The 26,157-nt window shown below is 36.1% G+C and overlaps 2 protein-coding genes across 2 annotated transcripts; both read right to left on the bottom strand.

Moving 5' to 3' along the window:
- Positions 1 to 285: 285 nt before the first annotated feature.
- On the bottom strand, positions 286 to 16,804 carry LOC149218940 (NDR1/HIN1-like protein 10). The gene is made up of 2 exons (XM_089384176.1): positions 15,694 to 16,804; positions 286 to 520 (listed from the first exon to the last, which is right to left on the bottom strand). The coding sequence occupies exon 1, from the start codon at positions 16,437 to 16,439 to the stop codon at positions 15,762 to 15,764; it is 678 nt and encodes a 225-aa protein (XP_089240302.1). The 5' UTR covers positions 16,440 to 16,804; the 3' UTR covers positions 286 to 520; positions 15,694 to 15,761.
- LOC149218941 (NDR1/HIN1-like protein 3) lies at positions 441 to 1,166 on the bottom strand (the record flags this gene model as incomplete). The annotated part of the gene is made up of 1 exon (XM_089386667.1): positions 441 to 1,166. A coding segment is annotated over one exon (579 nt), but the record flags the coding sequence as incomplete, so codon positions are not given.
- Positions 16,805 to 26,157: the final 9,353 nt, after the last annotated feature.

Here is a 26,157-nt window from a genome sequence, read left to right as displayed (position 1 = left end):
CTATGCTGAAAATTAGCATTCTAATTTTTTATCAGCAACAAATTCATGTTGTGTTTCTTAAATATATATTTAAAAACATGTATTGTATTTCTTAAATGCATATTTAAAAAAATTTAACCAAAAAATTTATTCTTCTTAAGAGTTGTAACACTCTTCATGGCAGGCATAAGTACCTTATACCTGAGTCAATACCAGGTGTGATGTCAGGTGGCAAAATTCAGTTAGGGTCGTATTAAGAATTAGAGAGTGCTGTTACATGTTGAAAGTTTGCTTAGACAAACAATCTCGCTTCAATAATAATCCAATTCTAAATACTGTGCTCATGCAAAGCAGGACCTTTTACAATTAGGGGCCAAATTTCCCACTGCAAAAGCCGCTAAACAGCGCGAACAAAGGTTTTCTAATTTAGAATATAGAACAAATGAATCTGAAACACGTAATACAAAGAATATAGAACATCCTTTATTGTAACTGAAACACATAATACAAAGAATAGAGAACAAATGAATCTGCACACAACCTGCTGCAAAAAATCAAATCTAGATAACTGTGACCCATATCACCTAATATATAGAGGAGTCAAAAATTTATCTGTGATAGTCAACTTTGCATCTTGTGCCCTGGAAGGCACCACCCGTGTTATTAAGAGGTAGCGAAAGGTGGCACTTGACTTTCATGGTGAAGTGCCTGGATTTGATTTTGCCCACTTTCATCCGAATCCGCGACCGCATCCTCACTTCCACATCCACTACGCCCATGGATTTGTCAGAAGACAAGCTATTCGATACTGTGGAGGGCAGAACCAGAGAAGGATCAGATGTTAAAACGGCACCCACAGTACTGGTATTCTTGTGGCCCTGATAAAATCCCTCCACCTGCGTATACCCAATCATTTGTGATCCTCCATAATACGCAGAAAATTGCAGAACATCATAGTAGATGCCGATCTTTTTATTTCCATTCCGAATACTCATCATCAACGCGATGCTGCTGTTCAGCGCGTTGCCGGTCACATTGAATTTTGGGACAGAGACGGTCTCCACATAAACCTTGGGCGTGCTCGGCCGCAACACCAACCAGATAACAAGCGCAGCAATGCCGATGACAATTATGAAGGTTATTACAAATCTGAGGAGGCGGCAGCAGCAGGAGCAGCCTGTTGGGTATTTTTAATGAGAAAATCCCAAAAACAGAAATTCAAATACACAGAGGCAATGCTCTGTTTCTATTTTTCCAGGATCTTTTGTGCACAGGGAAGCTTCTACTTTTCCAGGATCTTTTGTGCACAGGGAAGCTTTAAAAAATTTTACTGACGAACAGAGTAAAACAACACCATAAAAACATTTCTATTCATTAAAATATATGACTGATACATATTCATCCTCTTTGCTGAGAGGGATTCACCACAAAAATACATTCAACCAAAAACATTTACTCTGTCTCCACATGAGAATTTACTGAGCTGGGTTTACTGCTGTAAATTCCTTTTTACATTACTGCTGTAAAACTAATTTTTTTCACATACCGCTGTAAAAAAAACTTACACAGGCTTACAAAACAAATGTGCTCATCTCTGTTCTTTTTCTTCATGCACTGTTGTGCAAATTCTCTCTGTTCTCTTTCGCTGCCCCGAGCTCTCACATATTACAACTTACTTACGATACATCAACAGTTTCATATTCACTACTATGTAAACCTCGAGTCATTTCACAAAAAAAGTCAACCAAACAAAATTACATAATGTACGAGCTTCTATATTTTTGGATATTGCGTGAATATAATAACAAAATGACCATGCCTCTTTTAAATTCACCATACTTTCGTGCGTATAAAAAAAATTAAAATTTAAAGCCCCTACCAATACTTCTACAGGAACATTTAATTCATTAATTATTTTACCGCGGTCAACCAATCTTCAAATCCACGTAAATATTAAATGCTCGCTTGTATGCATCTTCAGGGAATCGACAGCGGAGAGCTCGGGAGCAGATCTGACGGTGGAGGAGAATATCGGAAGCCAATTTTGGGTTGAACTTTACGTCCCGATATGTCAGAGATGATGACGTATGGGGAGAGCCACGTGTCTGCACCAAATCGTATCGGAGTCAAAAATACGGAAACCTCTTTCATGCAAAAGCGGTCCGATATGCATAAAATGGTTTATGGTTTTGCTGAGCGGTTTTTGGGCGTTGTACGTCAGCGCAGTTTAAATTACATATTCAACACCGCCATGGCTATGACGAGGGCGAGGGAGCTTGTGAGAGGCACTGTGTGGGGTCTTTCCAACAGGACCTCCATAGTAGGCTCCGCTGAATCTCGGCTCTGCATCTCCCGCCATTCAAATTAATCGAAACTACTTGCTTAATTTTGAAATTCCTCCACCAATTCTATGCTCGAAACTGCGAATTGGGATTTCACAATAAGAGAAAAGACAATCACAAACTTGATATACAGGAGAATTGCAATGCAATGGAGCGCACCGTTTGAAGAATAAATGTGAGTGAAGTTACAGTCCAGGAAATGGATATTTAAGGCGAACGAGCAGAGACTAGGGACACGGTTTGAATTATTCAATACGCGGTTGGTTCGTTTCCTGTGTATGGCCTTAGGTAGGTTAGGGTCAGTTTCGTTGAAAGTCTGAAGAACCCAAACGCGTCATATGTTGCCTAGCGGTCTGAAACTCTGCTGAGCCTTCGAGCCCATCTTTTTCGAAAATACTACTTACAGTCATCTCCATCCCTTGCAGTCTAAATTGTTAATAATATTTATAACCATCCAATTCTTACTGTGGATCACACGAAGCCCCGTGTACTGTGTCGACTGAGACTTTGGTGACACGGATAGCATTCGGCATACCATGTCTGGAAAAAAGGGGTGTGACGTGTTTCTTGGGTGGACATCTTCCTTGGTGCTTATCTATCCCTTTCAACATGGGCGTGACACGTTTCTTGGGCAGACATCTTTCGTGCTTATCTGTCCCTTTCATTCGAAAGCGATGTTTATGAGAGGCTTCCACCTTTGCCAGCCTGAAAATGGTAACATACTTCTGAAGGAATACAGTGATATGGGGTTTAACTGTGAGTTTCGCTGGGTGAAACTCATGAGATGAGGGTTTATATCTCATTCAGTATATATTTGTCCTGTTGTGTCTTGGCTAGAAGAGTAGGTGACCCTATAGAGTACGTCTCGGCTCTTGTTGAGGCATAAGTTTCCTGCTATTGTGCGGCTTGCAGGTTGTTGCAGGTAGCCTAGGTTTATAGTGGCAGCCAGGTAGATTTGATCCTAGGTCTGTTCAAGATAACTCTCACCAATTACAGATTATCCAGATTTAAAAAAAACATACTTGTAAAAGAATGTGAATGTGAGAAATTTCACCAATATAACACATTACACAAAATAATGGCCGAGACACATAAGTTTCACATGAGACAAATGTTTTATCTCAGATGGGGTGACATTGAGCTCTGCGATTTTCTACTTGTACCCATCCTCCAATCTAGATATAGGCTCACATTTCACACCGCCCACCCCCAAGCTTGGGTCTCTAGTGCGATAAGAAAATGTCTTTCTTTCCCATTGTGAACAACGGCTCAACACAACATGCAAATATCAATTGTGAAATTGATAACACCAAACAACATATTTGGAAATGTTATATAAGCCATTAACTTTGGCGGTAAGTTCGCTAAAAATATGGAGCGATAATAATGATTTAATTTACAAATTTGGAATCATTCTTACCCTCATTGTTTGTTAAATCAACAAAAATCGTTTTTTTAAATGTACCTACAATTTTTTCGAAGATAGTATCCACTATCACAAAGAAGTTTACGTTCTTGTTATAACCCACCATCCCTTATAGATGGCGAAACCAACCACCACAATCATAAATAGCTTTTTGTGTTAGTGTAGTTACACTTCAATAAGGATTGTGTCCATTACTATAAAGAAGTTCTTTGTTGTAATCCAACATTCCCTATGGAGGGTCAAAACGAACCATTATAAAGACGGTTGATATTCAAAAATTTATCTCTAATATGATAACTCTAAACACACTTCCCAAAATACATAATCCCTTATCGATGGTTAAAACTTAAAATCAATAACCACAATCATAGTTGAAATCCAAAAATTATCTCAGTAGGTGAGCTCCCATTTGAAAATGAAAATTATCTCAGTAGGAGAGAGAGCTCCCATATGAGAGCTCCCATTTCAAAATAAAAAATATTTATGGAAAAATGATTTACGAATATCTTTTCATTTTCTAATGATATATTATCATAACACTCACTTTTTAATGGCCTTTTCACTCATATCCCACATGATTTAGGTGAGCATTTGAAAGTCCTCGAAGTGATTATCCCATATCAACTATCATGTCAAAATTAACCATGAATATTATCAATTGTAAGTCCTATAATTTTTAAGCTTGATTCAAGGACTAAATGAACTTTTTAGAGGCAAAGAAGGGTTGAAATGGGAATTGCATGCATTTACAAGTATATAGATCATTAAGGTATCTCTAAGGAGGTATCATGGTCTATCTTAATACTCCACAAAAAATAGGTCTAACATTAAGAAATAATAAATTAAAATAAGAAAAAATAAAGTGAACAAAGAAAAAGAGATGGCTATCTAAGTTGGAATGCACTTATAATTTCAATAGATGTAAAAGACATCTCTATGTAATTCACACTTAAATGATTAACAAGATTTGATTATATTGATAATAGATTAGATCAACTATGGGGTGGGGGAGGAGGGGGTATTTTTAAAATATCTTTAATGATAACATCTCTCTATTAATATTGTGGCATAAGGAATTCATTAGTAAACCAATATCATATTACATGGGTTCATGTTGTATGTTTAAAAATATTTAAAAAGTAACTCAATATATTAGATGGTATGAAGAGAGAAGAGTATTTTTTTAACTAAACAAGGGATATTCATATTTGTTGACTGTTGGATGGGAGGTTTCAATCAACCTTTTTTAATGGAGTCAGGAGGTGGTGGGGTGGTCTAATTATTTATTTATCTATTTATATTTGAGCTGGGGTGATTCGAATTGGATAATTTTATTATTTTCATCTGTCATGATGCATTTAATGTTGAAAAAGTAGATGAATTAGCTCATAAGAACATTTTTACACACACGGCCTAGTTTAGTAAATTGGGGTTTGAAACCTTCCAGAAGCAGTCTGAGGCAACAAATGGAATTTTTTAGGGGTAACACTTTGTTGCTTAGGCAAGGACCCTCTAACATTATTCTACACACATACCTTTCCAACAACGCAAGAATAACCTCAATCAGAGTCCATATGCAAAAGTTATGCCACCCAAAAGTTGACCTTCTTGTTTTGACCACCATGATTCGAGAGGATGTCACATCAACCCCTAGTATTTATGGAAAAGAGGCTAGCCACTTGATCATGATGAAGAAGACTCTAGAAGAGTCAATATTGTAGCTCTAGTTAAGATTTGAATGAGTCAAACTTAACCACTAGTAGGCTATCGGGTTGAGTTATAATTGAGGCACTAGGAGGAAAAGGGTTCCATTCTATTAATGTGCATTTTGTTCCATAGAAGAGTAGAGTATCCGAGAGTGAATAGGGAGAGAGGAAACAGAGAGGGTTGGTGCACTATAACAATGCATAGGCCACAAGTTTCAATTCTTTATAATTGCATTGATTTCTATTCAAAGAAAGAGAGAGTGGAGTACCCTCACCTTCTAGCTGGGTTTTCTACCGAAAGGGTTTCCCAAGTCATATCTTGTGTTCTTGTGGTTTGTGAGTGATAGTTATATTTGTTCTCTATTTTGGTTATAATTATAATTTGCATGTATATGAAATAAATAATAATTGGCAAATCCAAAAATATAAGGAGAAATAAACCCTCATAGTGTAGATTTTGGATTTTCTAATATATTTTAGTAGATTTGTTGTGAAAAATTGTCTAGTAGAATATCCATGACAATTTATGAATCATATTGATATCAGAGCACATTTCTTTGGGTTTATTGTGGGGGTTACAAGGGATCCAGATTGGTTAAGATAAAAGTCACAAAACCTCAGTCATGGCCAATGAATCTATAAATATCCCTTAAGCACAAGTCACAGATATAAATCATAATGTGACCCTCCTCATGGTGGCCTGACCAATAAGCTTAGGCTATTTGGATAAGATGGAGTTTTTAATGTGGATATCTAATTAGAGGGGAAATCGACAGATCAAGAAGACCCAAAGTGGGAGTCTAAGAAAGAATCTTAAAAAGATTAACCCAATTCAAGTGTCATGAATCATCTTAAAAAGATTAACCCAATTCAAGTGTCATGAATCATCTTAAAAAGATTAACCCAATTCAAGTGTCATCAATCATTCATAGTCCTTATTTAAAATGGAAATGAAGGTTGACATCAAGCCTTATCAAGGTGTATTTTATACTTTGAAGTTAAATGACAGGTTGTAGCAATCAAACAAGTTCTAATACTGGAATTTGGCAATTCAATACTTATATCAATTTCAGTACTAAGTAAAGGTTAACACATTGGCACTTCTAGAGATGACATGGTTTGAAACTACATGTTTATGGATGGATTTATGTACACACCTAGCTCACATATCAAGCTCAAGACATTATTCAAAGCAGGGAAAATTTTAAGAACCCCCCCTAAATTTATAAATATAATAAATGGGTGAATCTCCATGGTATATAGGAAAAATGGAAGGCGATTTTATCAATAATATAATATGTATATATAATTTTTTGGCGAATCTCTCACCAGGCATGGCGAATATTTTACTCAATTATAAAATCTTGTAAGATCTTGACGAGTCTTTCACTAAATAATAAAACTTTGTAAAGTCCTAGTGAATCTTAGCATAGGCTACATGCTGTTTGTAAAGTCCTAGTGAATCTTAGAATAGGCTACATGCTGGTTTAATTCCCCCATTTAAATAGGCTACATTCCAGGTGAATACCATGGGTCAATACCATGTGCCATTTTGGTAAATACCATGTGCCATTTTTATTTTTATTAATTCTAATATTAGGGTTAATAATGGTTTTTTGCATGGTATTAATAACAATCTAGTCCATGGTATTTGTCCCATAGTATTTTGGCCATAGGTTTCACCTAAATATAACCCATTTTTTGAGTGTTCGTAAATATAAGGTGACTTATGGAGTAAATATAAAAAAAAATGTTTTATTTGTTTACCATAGTTTATTTATATTTTTATTAATTTACCATACCTCTTTTACAAATATGGTATTTGGCCCATAGGATTCACTTAAATAAAACCTCTTTCTTGAGCCTTCATAAATAGAACGAGGGTTATGGACTAAATATAAAAAGAGGTTTTATTTATTTACGATATCTCTAGTTTATTTATATTTTTATTTATTTACCATACCTTTTAAGTAAGTATAAAAAGACGTTTTATTTATTTACCATACCTCCACTTTACTTATATTTTTATTTGTTTACACCCTTACATGTATATAAGGTGACTTATGGAGTAAATATAAAAAATGTTTTATTTATTTATCATACCTCTCATTGATTTATATTTTTATTAATTTACCATACCTCTTTTATAAATATGGTATTTGGCCCATAGGATTCACTTAAATAAAACCTATTCTTGAAAATGGGCGATTGGATTCACTTAAATAAAACCTATTCTTGAAAATGGGCGAATGGAAGGTTGTAAGTCCTAATTTCAAGGGCTAAATTTACCTTTTTTACTCTCTCCCTTAAAATAAGGTGGGCTATTTGAGGTGATTTGTAAAAATGTACTATGATACAAAATATTCGTCCACTAAAAATTTAAAACCCCTTAATTTCGCCACAGGGCGAACATTCGCCCCTAAAATTATCCTTGATTCAAAGTTACAGTCAAACCTAAATTCCACCTACAGAAATTCGGTACTAGTTTGGCATTTTCCAGAAATTCGGTAATTAGTTCGGTACCAGTTTGGCATTTTCCAGAAATTTGGTACTTAGTTTGATACCAGTTTAATAGTTCGGCAACAACTATTGGAAGTTATGTCTAGATTTGCAGGAAAGTCAAACTGATGCAAAGTGGCATCGTTTCCATCTCCAACAATAATCTAATACATTCCCAAATCATAACAAGACCATTTTTAAATATTATTTGTTATCTTAATTATAGTACGGGAGTTAGATTTTTATGGAAGTTGATATGATCCTTTGGACCATCGCTTCCTCTCCATTGTAATATAAAATAAATAGATATGCACGACAACCAGAGAGAGAAGGACGCAAAGAGGAATTCTGGGATCATCTTTTAGTTGGTTTTTTGCAATCAAATTTGAAGTTTCACTTGTAAATAGAAGTTAAGTTTTTGGCAATGAAGATTTAATTATTTAATTTTGAGCATCGTACTGGTTTGAATTAGTTGTTGGGAACATTGCGAAGTCAAGAAGGGCCCCTCGAATCAGGTAACACCATGGTTTTTATTTGTAGAGTAGGTTAATATTCAGTTTTTGTTTTTGTTTTTTTTGTTTTTTTTTTATTTTTTTTTTATGATTACATATTTTATTTGATGGTATTTTCAGTTTTTTTAGTAGATTTGTATTTCACACATTCATAGATCTATTGTTTTACCTTCAGATCTGTTAAGTAAAAGGCATTATGATTAGATTAGAGTTAATATTCTCAGGCTTAAGAGTTAAGAACACTTGAATTGGATTCTTAATATGTTTTCATACCTGAATTTTAATTTATAGAATTTCTATACTTAATTCAGTACTAATATTCAAAATTTCAATTTCTAGAATTTTTGTACTTAATTCGGTACTATTATTTAGAATTTCAATTTCGAAAATTTTTGTACTTAATTTGGTACTAATATTTAGAATTTCAATTTCCACACTCTTTGTACGTAACTCGGTACCAGGTTCTGCACTACATCAAGGTATTAAAAAATATGTAATTTGTAGTCTAGGATTCTTTAATTGATTAGAGCCTTGCAACAACTTGGTAAAAGATTCCTACAACGAATAAGGACCTAAAATATATCATTATGACTCTAAGTCTGCTTAGCATTTATATTTGATATTTTATTCTTCTTTACTTGCTTCGCACACTTTATTTTCCTGCAATTTACTTTTCTACAGCATGTTTAATGAGTTTTTGTATGTATCACTATAGGATTAAAACGACTGAATTCTCAAGACCTAATAGGCTACATATATAAAACCACATAAACATTTTTTGTTGGTAATGAAATATTGTGGTACAAAACCTGATAAGCATTAGATTGCAACAATCCAGTGACAAGTTATAATCCTTAGTGATTGATTCTTTCTAGAACTAGTTGTTAGCATAGGTTAGAATAGGCTCTAATCCTACATTTCTTGTGCTTGCATCTCTAATTCTTACGATCCCGGATTCGATAATTAAATGTTGGGATTAGAATACATATAATTCCACCAACATTTTTGGCGTAATTGTCGGGGAGGTGCTAAAGCGATTAGAGCATAGTTTCTTTTACAAGATTTCTGCATGATTTTAGTTACAGGTATAACTTGGCGGCGGAGATAAAACGGTAAGACGAGAGGCAAGAACCTGCACATCCATTTTGGTGGGGTTGCTCCAATGATTTTCGAATTATTATCATTATGAAGCAGGTGGTGCAAATGGAATTGGTACTTCCATGGCTTGTAGTTACAACAGAACCACGTGATGGGATCTCTATCAATTGGCATAGTTATTGGGTAAATATAAAAAAATGGATTTATTGTTATTATTGATGAGCTTATAGTGATGATGCTAACCCTTATTGAGTGTAGGTTGCTAACCCTTATTGGGTTGTGATGAAAGTTGATGACCCTTGTTGAGCACATAAAAAACAACTGATGGTGCTTGTATCAAAGTGTAAATTGATTATATATATGTTTCTTAAACAATGAGTGATAAATAACTAATAATAGTTTTGATGATTATAAGTGTAGGTTGAACTCGACAGAGAGTTCCTGGTTGGATATATGTGTATTCTCATATGGAGAGAAATAATGTTACGTAAGCAAGTTATCACCCATGTTCAAGTGTTGTGGAAGCACTTTGTTCGGAAAGAGGTTACCTGGAAGGATAGAAATTTATAAGCAAAGCATATCCGAGTCTGTGCTAGAGGCTAGAAAAACAACGATGACGGTGTTTCATTCTAGGGGGGAAGATGTAATATCCCTTGGTAAAACCAATGAATATTTGTTTACTACAGGTAAGAAATAGACTAAACTATTTTGCTTTATGGGCGAGATTATTAAAAGGAAATATATGTTTAATATATTAAATGCATAGATGATTATAGTTAATGCATATGCCAAGGGTTAATATATATGGCGATTACAAAAGCCACAACCTTAGGCATATATAATTAAATAAAAGAATCTGCAGTAGACATAGTTGATGTTGAATGCTAAGTCACTAATGAAAATAATTAATATACAAATCAAGTGTATCCATATCATGGGTAATGTTGTCGCAAGAACTCAAATAATCAAGTCATAATGTGTTAATGTATCCACTCCAGACCGGTTGGGTGCTAGTTATTAAGTCAAACAACCAAACGTTTGAGGGCCAAGTGAACCATATGTGGAGGTTGGAAAGCATAGAGTAATATAATTAAAGTTGTTTGTTTGTTTGTTTGTATGGTTTTTTTTTGTTTTGTTTTCTAAATTATAGGGGTATGTTACATACATAAAGACTTGGATTTTTCTCTAAATGAAGGGCCATGGTTCTAGGGTAGAGCTAGACTCTTTATTACTCCTTGATTTCCATATTTTGATGCAACAAATATGGTAGTCTAAATATTTCTAGTTTGGGTGAGACTGTCAAACCTCCCTCTTCCTTCTTGGCACGATCAAGTCCTAGAGGGTATAGGAAATACATTGAGAAAGTTCAAAAAGAGGGGCTTGGAAAGAACAAAGAAATGTGTTTTTACTTTTTTCTAGAATATTAATTGAGATAGATCTCACCAAAGGTTTATCAGATCACATTATATTGAAACATACAAACTTTGAGTGGTCACAAATTTTAGACTATGAGAATACAACATTCAGATGTCGCGTATGCTTTCAAACAGAACAATTACAAAATGTGTGCCCACAAGCTAAAAAGAACCCAAGAAAGAATAAGGCACATAAGCCAAAGGGATGGTAGTTTACAGATCCACATCTCTTTGAAGAAGAAGAAGAAGAAGAAGAAGAAACCATGAAGAATCTAGCAAAAGGAGATGGGCACCCAAGATAAGAATGTTAAGGCTATTGTTTACCAGAGCAAGACACATTCAACAACAATTCAAGAGTCAGATCATCATATAAATATGGTACACAAAGAGGATGGCATGGTGGGCACAAAGTGTGTCCACATATCAAAAAGCTTTGATTCAAACAAAGAACATCCTCGAGAGACATATATGAGTGATATGGCTCTGGTTCTAGTGGACCCCAGAGAAAAGCTGGAGAACAACAACAAGTCCAAAAAAAGAAAAAAAAGAAGGGGAAGATAAGTGATTTCTATATTACTTGAATTTTCCCCTTTGAATTATATTCCTATTTTCTTTGCTTTTATATTTTATTCCTCTTCAAGGCCATTTTGGTCAAACTTTTTATGAATGCTTATAAGCATATGTAAATGTAATTTAGTTTCCGTTATCTTTTCTCTTTTTTTTTTCCACTAAAGGATTTGAGCTAATCCTAGCAAATGCACACCTCTAATGTGTATATGCAAAACATATTTTTTTTCAAATATAAATGGAAGTACAATTTTTTCTTAGGAAAAAAATAATATGTATAATGCTATTTTTTATTTTCAATTCAATATATCTCTAAATTAGACAATTAAATCAACCTCTTACACATAAAAAAATAACATATAACTAAAATCATTAATTTTTTTAAAAATATTTAAAAATATTTTTTAATTGAAGAAAAACTATAACCACATGCCTCATGAATATGGAATACAACCCCACTTATACAAATTGAGAATAAATACCAAAAAAGCATTGATATGTAGCCATGACTATCTAATGCAACACTAGGTGGACACCATCATCCAAAATCACCCCAGATCAAAAAAGCAAAATTTCTAGGCATAAAGATTACTATTAAAAATCTCCAAAACAGTCATTTGCAACCCCGGATACCCAAATGGTCAGACACCTAACTCTTTTAGACAAAAATTGGTCCTATGGATCAAATATTTTTTTAAAGTTTAGTGTTTTGATTTAAAGGTAACTGAATGTGATGCTCAGCCACAGAGTGAAATCGCACAAAGGAAACCACTCAAGGAAATGCTTTATATATTTCCTAGAGTAAAAAGATAGTTTCCTATTGAAATTAGTGACTCAGTGTTTGTCCATGAATGTGCCTCCAAGCTCATATGTCCTTTACACGACTGGAATTCCTATCTTAATAAGCTTTATGAATCTCCAAATGTCATGGATAACTTTGAAACCCTGCTCATAACGAAACAAGTTTTCTCATTAGACAACATTATTTTGGGGTTAATCGCTTGGTTAATGGGAAAGCTAAGGACATTGAAGGTTACCAGGTGGAAATCTTAAAAATTGGAGGTCCTGTCCTCATCCCCCACATTCACAAGCTTTTCAATCAAGTGGTTAAGCAAGGGTTCCCTAAACAATGGACTCAAAGCCTCATTATCCCTATTTTTAAAAGTGGGGATACAAATAACCCCTCTAATTATCGAACAATTATGATCAGTGCTCTCTTAGCCAAGTTATATGGTATTATTTTGGAAAGGAAGTTTAGCATATGGCTTGAAAGTGAAGGTAAGCGGGCTAAAGGCCAAGCAGGTTTTAGAAAGCAACACTCAACAACAAACCACCTCATTACGCTTAGGATCATTGTGGAGGAATGTCACAATGATAAATCCAATCTCTTTTAATGCTTTGTGGACTTTAGAAAGGCTTTCGATATGGTTCCTAGAAACAACCTTTGGAACAGATTAGAAGAGCTAAAGGTTCCTTTTGAATTGAGAGTTATCGCTATAAAGTTATACGAGAATGTAATTGCCAAGTTAAAGAGCAATGAGGGGTGGTCGAAAGATATTAAGTGTAATATCGGACTTAAACAAGGTTGCCCCCTCTCCCCTACCCTATTTGGCATTTACATCGACAAGCTAGAAGGTTGTTTAGAGGAAGCAGGATGTGCTGGCACGATCTTAGCTGGCATAGTCATCATCCTTCTTTTCTACGTTGATGATATTGTTCTTCTTGCAAGGTGCCCATCTGATCTTGATAAGCAACTTATACTTCTTAAGGATTTCTTCTCTACCATAGGTATGATTATTAACACTGACAAAACAAAAGTTATGATTATCAAATCCAAGGACACTTACACTAATTTTATGTATGACAATAGTAACTTGGAGGAAGTGTCTTCCTACAAGTACCTAGGAATTGATATTAATCACAAGCTCAACTAGAACTATAGCATTGAGAAAAGGATTAATGGGGGATGGAAAGCTTATTTTGGTCTTCAAAATAATTGTAAAACGACAAACCTCGTAATGTGGGATAGAAATAAGTTCCTCTTTGAAACTTTAGTCACTCTGGTTATCTTATATGGATGTGAGGTTTGGGGTTGTAACATCTCTAGAGAATCCTCGAGAAAGATTGAGCAAATCCAGAAGCGTTTTATAACGTATAACCTCAAAATTAAAAGCAACACACCCTATCATATTCTTCTTACAGAAGTGGGCCTTTCCCCTATCGAGAGCCTAGCTATGACTAGACTTCTGTTGTACAAGCACAAACTCAATAACATAGGAGACCATAGACTTCCTAAGATAGCTTTAAATTCCAGCCAAAACCACCTAAGGCTCAAACGAGGTTGGTATAAAGACACCAGGCCTTGGTTAAACCATTGGGAGATCAACGAGAATGTTGCATTGCAAAACATTAATAACATTAAAAATATTGTTACTTCTAAGTCCAAAGAAAAAATGTGGTGTGAGAAAGATTTAGCAGCTAAAAGAAAATTAAGATATAAGGAGGTCATCAACCCCACCCTAGAAGATCAAAAGTATCTCTCTGTTTTAACTAGCTCAAAGAAGAAAATTAATATAGCCAAGATTAGAACGAACTCTCATGAGCTCCATAGTGAAACGGGTCGTTGGGCAGTTCCTAAAACACCATGGATGGAAAGGTTCTGCCATCTCTGTGAGAATATGAACATCAAGGATGAAAATCACTTCCTCTTAGAGTGCCCTGCATACAACCACATTAGATCTCAGTTTCAAAATCTTTGTTGCAATACTGACCTTCCTAGCCTTTTACATTGTCAAAATTACAGTGAGCTCGGGAGGCTTCTCTCCAAACTTTTTGAGCATAGGAATAAAATATTAAATCAAACTAAATAATTCGTTTCTTTAGGTCCGATAGACCAAAGTTTGGTCTCAGTGGACATTAACCATCATCATCATCATCAATAAAAAAATAGATTTGAAAATAACAAAAAATATAAAAAAACTCTAATTAATCAACAATTACAAAATAGATTAAAAATAATAATTATAAATACAAAAATTAATACAAATTAACTAGATACAAATTAATGTAATATACAAGAACAAATTAATACAAATATAACTATTACAACCATATATTTAAATGGTCAATAAATATCTATAAACATCAATTTATAATTGGTTTAAAAAACTCATTTCATGGTACTTTTAACATTATTAAAATTAAAAAAAATCATAAAATTAACTTAATTATAATTTTATTTTCAATTATTATTACTAATTATAAAAATAATTAATATATAAATTAAACATCTATATGCATTTTAAAAAACACTTAACAAAATAAAAATAAAAAATAATGTATAAATTTTTTTACTATATAAGACATACCATAATTTATCATTTTATACTTAAAATATTTTATATTTATTTATTTAATTTTATAACATTTTTCCATCCTTAATATATTTTTAATTTCATTTAATTTTATAACATTAAAAACAGCCTATGAACAAAATCCAGGATAAAATATACATAAAGGACATAATAAAGAACAAAATAAGATGAAGTATCACAAACATGTATTCATACTTTCATATCCCAAATGTATTGACACTTTCCATATCCCAAGATATTGTAAAGAAATAATAAATATACTATTTCATTATAGTTATAAAATTTGTAACGAGGGGATGATGCTATGCTGAAAATTTGTATTCCAATTTTTTTACTTCAGCAATAAATTCATATCGTGTTTCTTAAATACATATTTAAAAACATTTATTGTAAAAAATTAATACGAGTTCTAACACTCTTCATGGCAGGTATAAGTAATTTATACCTGAATCAGTACCAGGTGTGATGTCGGTTAGGGTCGTATTAAGAATTGGAGACTGCTGTTACAGGTTGAAAGTTTGCTTAGACAAACAATCTCGCTTCAATGATAATCCAAATCTAAATATTGTGCTGATGTAAAGCAGGGAATTTTAGAATTAGGAGCCAAAAATCCCACTGTAAAAACCGTTAAGCATGACGAACACAGGCTCTCAAATTTATAACATAGAACAATTGAATCTGAAACACATAGCACAAGGAATATAGAACACAGCCTTTATTGTAACTGAATAACTCATAATACAAAGAATAGAGAACAAATGAATCTGCACACAACCTGCTGCAAAAAAATCAAATCTAGATAACTGTGAACCATATCACCTAATATACAGAGGAACCAAAAATTTATCTGTGATAGTCAACTTTGCATTTTGTGCTCTGGAAGGCACCACTCGTGTTATTAAGAGGTAGCGAAAGGTGGCACTTGACTTTCATGGTGAAGCGCCTGGACTTGATTTTGCCCACTTTCATCCGAATCCGCGACCGCATCCTCACTTCCACATCCACCACGCCCACGGATTTGTCAGAAGACAAGCTGTTCGATACTGTGGAGGGCAGAACCAGAGATGGATCAGATGTTAGAATGGCATCCACACTACTGGTATTCTTGTGGCCCTGATAAAATCCCTCCACCTGTGTATACCCAATCATTTCAGATCCTCCATAATACGCAGAAAATTGCAGAACATCATAGTAGATGCCGATCTTTTTATTTCCATTGCGAATACTCATCATCAACGCGATGCTGCTGTTCAGACCGTTGCCCGTCACATTGAATTTTGGAACAGAGACGGTCTCCACATACACCTTGGGCGTGCTCGGCCGCAACACCAACCAGATAACAAGCGCAGCAATGCCGATGACAATTATGAAGGTTATTACAAATCTGAGGAGGCAGCAGCAGCAGGAGCCGCCATGGCTGCGGCGAGGGCGAGGGAGCTTGTGAGAGGCACTATGTGGGTTCTCTCCTACAGGACCTCCATAGTAGGCTCCGTTGAATGTCGGCTCTGCATCTCCCGCCATTCAAATTAATCGAACTACTTGCTTAATTTTGCAATTCCACCACCAATTCTATGCTCGAAACAGCGAATTGGGATTTCACAAGAAGAGAAAAGGCAATCACAAATTCGATATACAGGAGAATTGCAATGCAATCGAGCGCACCGTTTGAAGAATAAATGTGAGTGAAGTTACAGTCCAGGATATGGATATTTAAGGCGAACGAGCAGAGTCTACGCACACGGTTTGAATTATTCAATACGCGGTTGGTTCGTTTCCTGCGTATGGCCTTAGGTAGGTTAGGGTCAGTTTCATGGAAATTCTGAAGAACCCAAACGCGTCATGTGTTGCCTAACGGTCTGAAACTCTGCTGAGCCTTCGCCCATATTTTTCGAAAATACTACACCCAGTCATCTCCATACCTTGAAGTCTAAATTGTTAATAATATTTATAACCATCCAATTCTTACTATGGATCACACGAAGCCCCGTGTACTGTTTCGACTGAGACTTTGGTTACAAGGATAGCATTCGGCATACCATGTTGGAAAAAAGGGGGCGTGACGTGTTTCTTGGGTGGACATCTTCCTTGGTGCTTATCTATCCCTTAAATGAATATGTAAAATAATGGCTTAGACACATAAGTTTCACATGAGACAAATGTTTTATTACAAATGGGGTGACAGTGAGCTCTAAGATTTTCCACGTGAACCCATCCACCAATCTAGATATAGGCTCACATTTCACACCGCCCACCCTCAAGCTTGGGTCTCTAGTGCGATAAGAAAATGTCTTTATTTCCCAATGTGAACAAGGGCTCAACACAACATGCAAATATCAATTGTGAAATTGCTAACACCAAACAACATATTTGGAAAAGTTATATAATCCATTAACTTTGGTAAGTTCGCTAAAAATATGGAGCGATAATAATGATTTAATTTACAAATTTTGATTCTTTCCTACCCTCTTAATCATTGTTTGTTAAGTCAACAAAATCGTTGTTTAAATGTACCTACAATTTTTTCGAAGATAATATCCACTATCACAAAGAAGTTTACGTTCTTGTTATAACCCACCATCCCTTATGGATGGCGAAACCAACCACCACAACCATAAATAGCTTTTTGTGTTAGTGTAGTTACACTTTATTAAGGATTGTGTCCATTACTATAAAGTTGTTCTTTGTTGTAATCCAACATTCCCTATGGATGGTCAAAACGAACCATTATAAAGATGGTTGATATTCAAAAATTTATCTCTAATATGATAACTCTAAACACACTTCCCAAAACACATAGTCCCTTATCGATAGTTAAAATTAATAACCACAACCATAGTTGAAATCCAAAAATTATCTCTAGTAGGAAAGCTCCTATTTCAAAATGAAAAAAATATTTATGGAAAAATGATTTACGGAAAAATGAGAGCTCCCGATAACCACTAGTAGGCTATCGGGTTCTGTTATAACTAACATACTAGGAGGAAAAGGGTTCCATTCTATTAAAGTGCATTTTGTTCTATAGATGAGTAGAGTAGCTGAGAGTGAATAGGGAGAGAGAAAACATAGAGGGTTGGCGAACTATAGAAATGCACAAGCCACAAGTTTCACTTCTTTATAATTGCGTTGATTTCCATCCAAAGAAAGAGGGAGTGGAGAACCCTCACCTTCTAGCAGGGTTTTCTACCAAAAGGGTTTCCCAAGTCATATCTTGTGTTCTTATGGTTTGTAAGTGATAGTTATATTTGTTCTCTATTTTGGTTATATAATTATAATTTGCATGTATATGCAATAAATAATAATTGACAAATCCAAAAATATAAGGATAAATAAACCCTCATAGTGTAGATTTTGGCTTTTCTAATATATTTTAGTAGATTTGCTGTGAAAATTTGTCTAGTAGAATATCCATGACAATTTACGAATCATATTGATATTAGAGCACATTTATTTGGGTTTATTGTGGGGGTTACAAGGGATCCACATTGGTTAAGCTAAAAGTCACAAAAGCTCAGTCATGGCCAATGAATCTATAAAAATCCCTCAAGATCCCGTAGAGGAGAGGCTTGCATGGTTGTAAGCACAAGTCACAGATATAAATCATAATGTGAGCCTCCTCATGGTGGCCCTGACCAATAAGCTTAGGCTATTTGGAGAAGATGGAGTTTTTAATGTGGATGTCTAATTAGAGGAGAAATCAATGGATCATGAAGACCCAAAGTGGGAGTCTAAGAAAGAATCTTAAAAATATTAACCCAATTCAAGTGTCATGAATCATTCATAGTCCTTATTCAAAATGGAAATGAAGGTTGACATCAAGCCATATCAAGGTGAATTTGATACTCTGAAGTGAATTTGACAATTTGGTACTTATATCAATTCCGATACTAAGTAAAGGTTAACACATTGGCACTTCTCAAGAAGACATGGGTTTGATGCGGGAGCAGTCAGCAGCAAACGTGGACCAGAGGATCAGAACAGAGGAAAGTCTGCCTTAAAGCAGAAAATTAGATTTAAAGCAGAAAAAAAAGAGCTAAAGCGGATTTAAAGCGGATAAATTTAAAGTAGCTTTAAAGTGGATATGTCTTGAGGAGACTTGCTATTGATAACAGCCATGCACGCTTTTTGAAGAGCTTTCATTGTAGAAAAACTAGGAGAAGATCTAATCGATCCTACCTAATCCATCTTATATATGTGTAGTGTGATAGGGTGTGATATATCTGTTCTGTGAGGTAATTTGTGAGTGGCAAGATGTAGCCGAGCGTGAGCTCGTTCTTAAGGCTGGAATGCCTTAATTTTGTAACCGTTTTGTTAATGTATAAACCTGGGTTTTGTATTGTTGCGTTTATATGTGTCTTATAAATAAGTCAAATCCTGTGTTGTAAATTTGTTGATCGGTCGTTGATTGCTTCATGGGTCGGTGGCAATCTAAAACTGTTGTTTAATTCTTATATATGGAAATCGATTATAGTTGTGTGTGTATAATGCGGTTTAAGTTAATGTTGAATCGCTACAGCCGAAGGTTTTTGAACAGAGAGACGCCGGATCGACTGAGAGATGTTCACCTTGTAATAGATCTCGGCATGAATGTGATAAGTTCTTGTTCGAAGTTAAATCGGACCCAAGAAATATCACAATACTGCAAGCGTGATCACCGATTGGTATTATATCGATGGATGCAAATGTTAAATAAAGTTTGATTAATGTGGAATCCGAATTAGAGAGTTCGGCAATAATCAATCGCATTGAAATGTCCGACTGGCGATTTTTGTGAATGCCGATTTCTGATTGCGATTGAATCGGATCAGGAGGTAGGAGATATAGATTGGAGCGGATTTTACATGGTTCCCACATAATTGCGTTATGTGTGGCTGTGGGGTATTAAAACTTCACACATATATTGTTTTTATATTGTTTATCTCCAATGCATGGATGTTCCATTTTAAAAGAGATCCACGGTTGAATATTTAAATGAAGACCTATGGTTTAACAGTTAAAAGGTTTGAAGTTCTTTAGAACGCTTCCGTGGGCCATAACCCACGGCCCAGGATCGAATTTTATTTGGGAATTGGGAATTGGGATTTTGGGCAACCCCCAAATTCTCGTCCCATCAGTTTGGTATCAGAGCGAGAAAAAGATTCTGCGGAAGGAGGTACAATTCTTGATAAAATATGTATGGTCTTTATATTTTGTGTAGGTAGCAGCAAAGGAAGGTGAGAAGATTGCAGAGGAAGGTGAGAAGATTGCAATAGCCTAAAGCGTTTACCAAAAGACCAGATCCGGAGGAAAGGATTGGTGAGGTAAGATGCAGCAAGGAGGACTTGCTGTTGCAGAGGTAGATTGCAGCTCACAAGTTGAAGATATTACGAAGACCAGGAGAAGCATATGACCAGGAGGTCATAAATTTTTGTGCCTCGGGAGTCTGATGCGGGAGCAGTCAGCAGCAAACGTGGACCAGAGGATCAGAACAGAGGAAAGTCTGCCTTAAAGCAGAAAAATAGATTTAAAGCAGAAAAAAAAAGAGCTAAAGCGGATAAATTTAAAGTAGCTTTAAAGTGGATATGTCTTGAGGAGACTTGCTATTGATAATAGCCATGCATGCTTTTTGAAGAGCTTTCATTGTAGAAAAACTAGGAGAAGACCTAATCGATCCTACCTAATCCATCTTATATATGTGTAGTGTGATAGGGTGTGATATATCTGTTCTGTGAGGTAATTTGTGAGTGGCAAGATGTAGCCGAGCGTGAGCTCGTCCTTAAGGCTGGAATGCCTTAATTTTGTAACCGTTTTGTTTAATGTATAAACCTGGGTTTTGTATTGTTGCGTTTATATGTGTCTTATAAATAAGTCAAATCCTGTGTTGTAAATTTGTTGATCGGCCGTCGATTGCTTCATGGGTCGGTGGCAATCTAAAACTGTTGTTTAATTCTTATATATGGAAATCGATTATAGTTGTGTGTGTATAATGCGGTTTAAGTTAATGTTGAATCGCTACAGCCGAAGGTTTTTGAACAGAGAGATGCCGGATCGACTGAGAGATGTTCACCTTGTAATAGATCTCGGCATGAATGTGATAAGTTCTTGATTCGAAGTTAAATCGGACCCAAAAAATATCACAATACTGCAAGTGTGATCACCGATTGGTATTATATCGATGGATGCAAATGTTAAATAAAGTTTGATTAATGTGGAATCCGAATTAGAGAGTTCGGCAATAATCAATCGCATTGAAATGTCCGACTGGCGATTTTTGTGAATGTCGATTTCTGATTGCGATTGAATCGGATCAGGAGGTAGGAGATATATATTGGAGCAGATTTTACCTGGTTCCCACATAATTGCGTTATGTGTGGCTGTCGGGTATTAAAACTACACACATATATTGTTTTTATATTGTTTATCTCCAATGCATGGATGTTCCATTTTAAAAGAGATCCACGGTTGAATATTTAAATGAAGACATATGGTTTAACAGTTAAAAGGTTTGAAGTTCTTTAGAACGCTTCTGTGGGCCATAACCCATAGGCCCAAGATCGAATTTTATTTGGGAATTGGGATTTTGGGCAACCCCCAAATTCTCGTCCCATCAGGGTTGAAACTACATGTTTATGGATGGATTTATGTTCACATGTTCACACTTGGCTCACATGTGAAGCTCAAGACGTTATTCAAAGTTACAGTCAAACCTAAATTCCACCTACAGAAATTTGATGCTTAATTCGGTACTAGTTTGGCATTTTCGGTACTAGTTCAGTACTAGTTTGGCATTTTTGATACTAGTTCGGTACCAGTTTGGCATTTTCCATAAATTTTGTACTTAGTTCGGTACCAGTTTAACAATTTGGCAGCAACTATTGGTAGTTATGGCTAGATTTGGAGGAAAGTCAAATTGATGCAAAGTGGCATCATTTCCATCTCCAACAATAATCTAATACATTCCCAAATCATAACAAGACCATTTTTAAATATTATTTGTTATCTTAATTATAGTATGGGAGTTAGATTTTTATGGAAGTTGATATGATCCTTTGGACCATCGCTTCCTCTCCATTGTAATATAAAATAAATAGATCTGCATGACAACAAGAGAGAAGGACGCAGACAGGAATTCTGGGATCATTTTTTGAGTTGGTTTTTTGCAATCAAATTTGAAGTTTCACTTGTAAATAGAAGCTAAGTTTTTGGCAATGAAGATTTAATTATTTAAATTTGAGGGTTTGAATTAGTTGTCAGGAATGTTGCGAAGTCAGGAAGGGCCCCTTGACTCAGGTAACACCATGGTTTTTATTTGTAGAGTAGGTTAATATTCATTTTTTTTTTTTTTTCTGAAAATGGCAACAACAAATGCTAAAAATAGCATTACTATAAATAGTAGTTCGGGTACCAGTGTTGGACATAGCAACAAGGAATGAAAAATGGAAGTGCCAAAAATAACATTGCTATAAATAGCATTTCGAGATGGATTCCAATTTTAGTTAGTCCCTAAACTAAAATAGAGAAGTAAAAATTCGAATTTGATCTTAGCAGTTGTCTGTAAAATAATTAATTAATTCATCTTGAGTTAATTAGTTGTAGAAAATCAAACATGAAATCTATGTGGGGACATGCAACAGTTTCTCCATTGATTGAGGAATTTATCCATCAGTTAAAGAGATAAGGATGAGTTGTAATTAGTTGGCTCAGTTAACTGAGTCAAGTCCAGTTAGATTAGTTCAAATAGTTTGTTGAATTAATTGTGAGTTCAGTTAGTTAATGCATGCATGCATGTAACTGTTGCACTTCAGATAACTGAATATTCTCTCATAAATAACTCATGCATGTCAGTTCAGACAGAGACCCAGTTGAGATCAGATGGAGGGACAGTGTACTATCAGTTGCAGGAATATTCCATTGTGAATATCTCTTGCATGTAGAAGGAATTCATTCCTTGGAGATTGCGCAGTTACTTCTTCAGTTTAGTGAGTGTGTGATGAGGCCAATCACACAGGTGGCATCATTGGACCCCAAGAAAAACTGCGCAAGGAAATAGGAGGCTTGGAGGGCTGAGGGAAGGCATATCTAGTGTCTATTCAGTTTGTGAGTTGTATTGTTTTGATTGCAGAGAGAGCATGATAGCTTGTGAGCTGATTCTTTTCGTAATCTGAACATATTTCCACTTGTATGATAATACAGAGATTGGGGTTTTAGGTTGAGGCTTTCGCCGGGTTATTCTTCTGTGTTTCATGTGTGATTGAATCTTCTTTTCTGTTATATGTGTTCTATTTGATCTTGCTCAAAATTGATTAAGCTTCCGCAAGTTTGATTGTAGAAGTAGATTAAGTATTTTGCTTTAGTACATTGCATTATCAGGTGATCTACAGTGGGAATTTCTACATGGTATCAAAGCGAGGTTTTGTAGGAAAAGTTCTACATGGTATCAGAGCAAAGGTGATCAAAGGAGAGAACAATATACAAGAAGGGAGAAGTTCAAAGTTGAGGTTCCTGAATATAGAAATCGAGTTCTTATCACATCTCAATTTCACCAATGGCATTCAACGGTTTAAGACTCGAGTATGCCCTTGATGGCAGCTCGAATTATATAGCCTGGAAGGATCGCATGGAAGCAGTATTAGAGGATAACGGTCTAAAGGACTTCATTGATCAAGAAGTCCCCAAGCCCACAACGGCTAATGCTACAAAATTGGCGGAATGGAAGAAATGTGTGGCTAGAGCAAGGAGAATCCTTCTGGAGGGAGTTCGAGACCACATAGTCTCGAGTCTCCATGGGAAGGAGACACCATTTTTGATGTGGAAAACATTGAAAGATCTATATCAGAACAACAACGATCAGAGGAAGCTGGCGCTGAAAGACAAGCTTCGGAAAATCAAGTGTGAAAAGGGCGACATGATCTCTACATATCTGAACAAGCTCACCACCTACAGGGATGAGCTTGGAAGTGTATGGATCACGACAGTTGATGACGACATGGTGAGTCTAGCTCTCATCAGTCTTCCTAAGAGCTGGCATAGCTACCAAGACTCGGTAAATGGAAGAGAAAAACTGCCAAATTGGGAACGACTTTGGTCAGATTTGATGCAGGAGGAGATAAGAAGAAGCACTAGAGATGGTTCTTCATCCAAGGAGGATGAAGAAAATTGCACCTTAGTGAGTAAGGCGAAGAAAGGGAAGGAGAAGGATTCATATCCAAAATCGAGTTCTTCCCATGGGGGGAAGAAGTTTGACAAATCGAAAGTGTGATGCTTTCATTGTCATGAGGTGGGCCATTTTGCCACAAATTGTCCACTGAAGAAATCCAAGGAAGGATCTGAAGGTGAGGCATTGGTCTCACAGTTCGAGTTGGATTTCACCCTCTTCGCATGCATGGTTTCATCCATGGTGGGATGTGGTTGGTTTCTTGACAGTGGAGCTTCTTTCCACATGACCGGTGACAAGAGTTTGTTCAGTACCTTGGAGGAGAAAGATCTCCAGATACTCATAGCGATGGGTAATGATGAAAAGTATAGTGTCTCAGGTGTAGGCACAGTTGTTTTTCAGAGGGAGCATGGAGCTCACATTACCTTGACCGATGTCAAGTATGTACTAGGACTGAGGAAAAATTTGGTGTCGATCGCAATGCTGGAAGACAAAGGCTATGATGTAGTCTTCAGTAAGGGAAAGATTTTCCTTCAACACATCACCACTAGACAGGTGAAGCAGATCAGTTCACGAGTTAAGAACCTTTATGCTCTTGAGGTTCAAGATGCATGCAAAGTCTTGAGGAGTAAGGCAACTGTTGGAGACTTGGTGGTTGAGAGGGAGAGTACATTACCTCTCAACATGCAGCGCCAGAAGAAGTCTTAGACAATTGTGGAGGAGCCACAATTGATGAAGTAGCTTCAGGAGGTTGTGGAGCAGCCACAACTGGAGAAGCCGAGAGGAGATCGAGTGGAGGCATCCACTCATGCAGAGACCTCCAGTAGGGGGAAATTTTGAGCCAAGTGGGTAAAGGGAGCACATGCATCCATACCTCCAGGTAGGAGGTGGGGCGATGTGGAGTGACAATCCCAAGAAGGCTGGAATAGGGGCAGGATCATTGAGGTACCCAACCTCTTTGATTAGACCTTGCTATGGGAGCCCCGACGAGGAGTAGCAGGACTGGCTGAGTGGGTAGAGGCAGATGCGGATGGAGCGGCAGAGAGAGCTACAGTGCAGGAATCCCAAGACAGTGCAGAGCTAGCAAGCTGCAACAATGCGAGAGGCACAAGAGTGTTGCACCAGTGCAGGATGGCACAAAGAGGTGTGCAATAGTGCGAGATGCATGGAGTGTTGCAGCAACTCAGAGGTCACAGAGGGAGCACTTGTCAGCGGCAGAGGGAGCTTCAGCATCAGAGGGTGTTTCTAGCCCAACAGAGAGGTCAGTTGGGAGATTTTTTGTTTCTAGAGTTGTTGGAGCAATAACACTTGGGAGAAGTGTTGCATGCAGAACATTCCAAAGGTTTAGGATCGGGTTCGAGTTGAATGCCTTTCTTGTTGAGAGGGAGTGTTGAAAATGGCAACAAGAAATGCTAAAAATAGCATTGCTATAAATAGCAGTTCGGGTACTAGTGTTGGACATAGCAACAAGGAATGAGAAATGGAAGTGCTAAAAATACCATTGCTATAAATAGCATTTCGGGATGGATTCCAATTTTAGTTAGTCCTTGAACTAAAATAGAGAAGTAAAAATTCGAATTTGATCTTAGCAGCTATTTGTAAAATAATTAATTAATTCATCTTGAGTTAATTAGTTGTAGAAAATCAAACATGAAGTCTATGTGGGGACATGCAACAATTTCTCCATTGATTGAGGAATTTATCCATTATTTAAAGAGATAAGGATGAGTTGTAATTTGAGTTGTAATTAATTGGCTCAGTTAACTGAGTCAAGTCCAGTTAGATTAGTTCAAACAGTTTGTTGAATTAATTATGAGTTCAGTTAGTTAATGCATGCATGCATGTAACTGCTGCACTTCAGATAACTGAATATTCTCTCATAAATAACTCATGCATGTCAGTTCAGACAGAGACCCAGTTGAGATCAGATGGAGGGACAGTGTACTATCAGTTGCAGGAATATTCCATTGTGAATATCTCTTGCATGCAGAAGGAATTCATTCCTTGGAGATTGCACAGTTACTTCTTCAGTTTAGTGAGTGTGTGATGAGGCCAATCACACAGGTGGCATCATTGGACCCCAAGAAAAACTGCGCAAGGAAATAGGAG

This window comes from Pinus tabuliformis, chromosome Q, assembly GCF_031772625.1.
Source record: "Pinus tabuliformis cultivar Carrire ecotype Pingquan chromosome Q, CPIR1, whole genome shotgun sequence".
Lineage (NCBI taxonomy): Eukaryota > Viridiplantae > Streptophyta > Pinopsida > Pinales > Pinaceae > Pinus > Pinus tabuliformis.
The sequence above is the reverse complement of the archived record's forward strand: the minus strand, read 5'-3'. Positions and strand labels throughout refer to the sequence as shown.

Bases quoted from the DNA above. Each gene is read 5' to 3' on its own strand.
- LOC149218940 (XM_089384176.1), bottom strand. From the start codon at position 16,439: ATGGCGGGAGATGCAGAGCCGACATTCAACGGAGCCTACTATGGAGGT.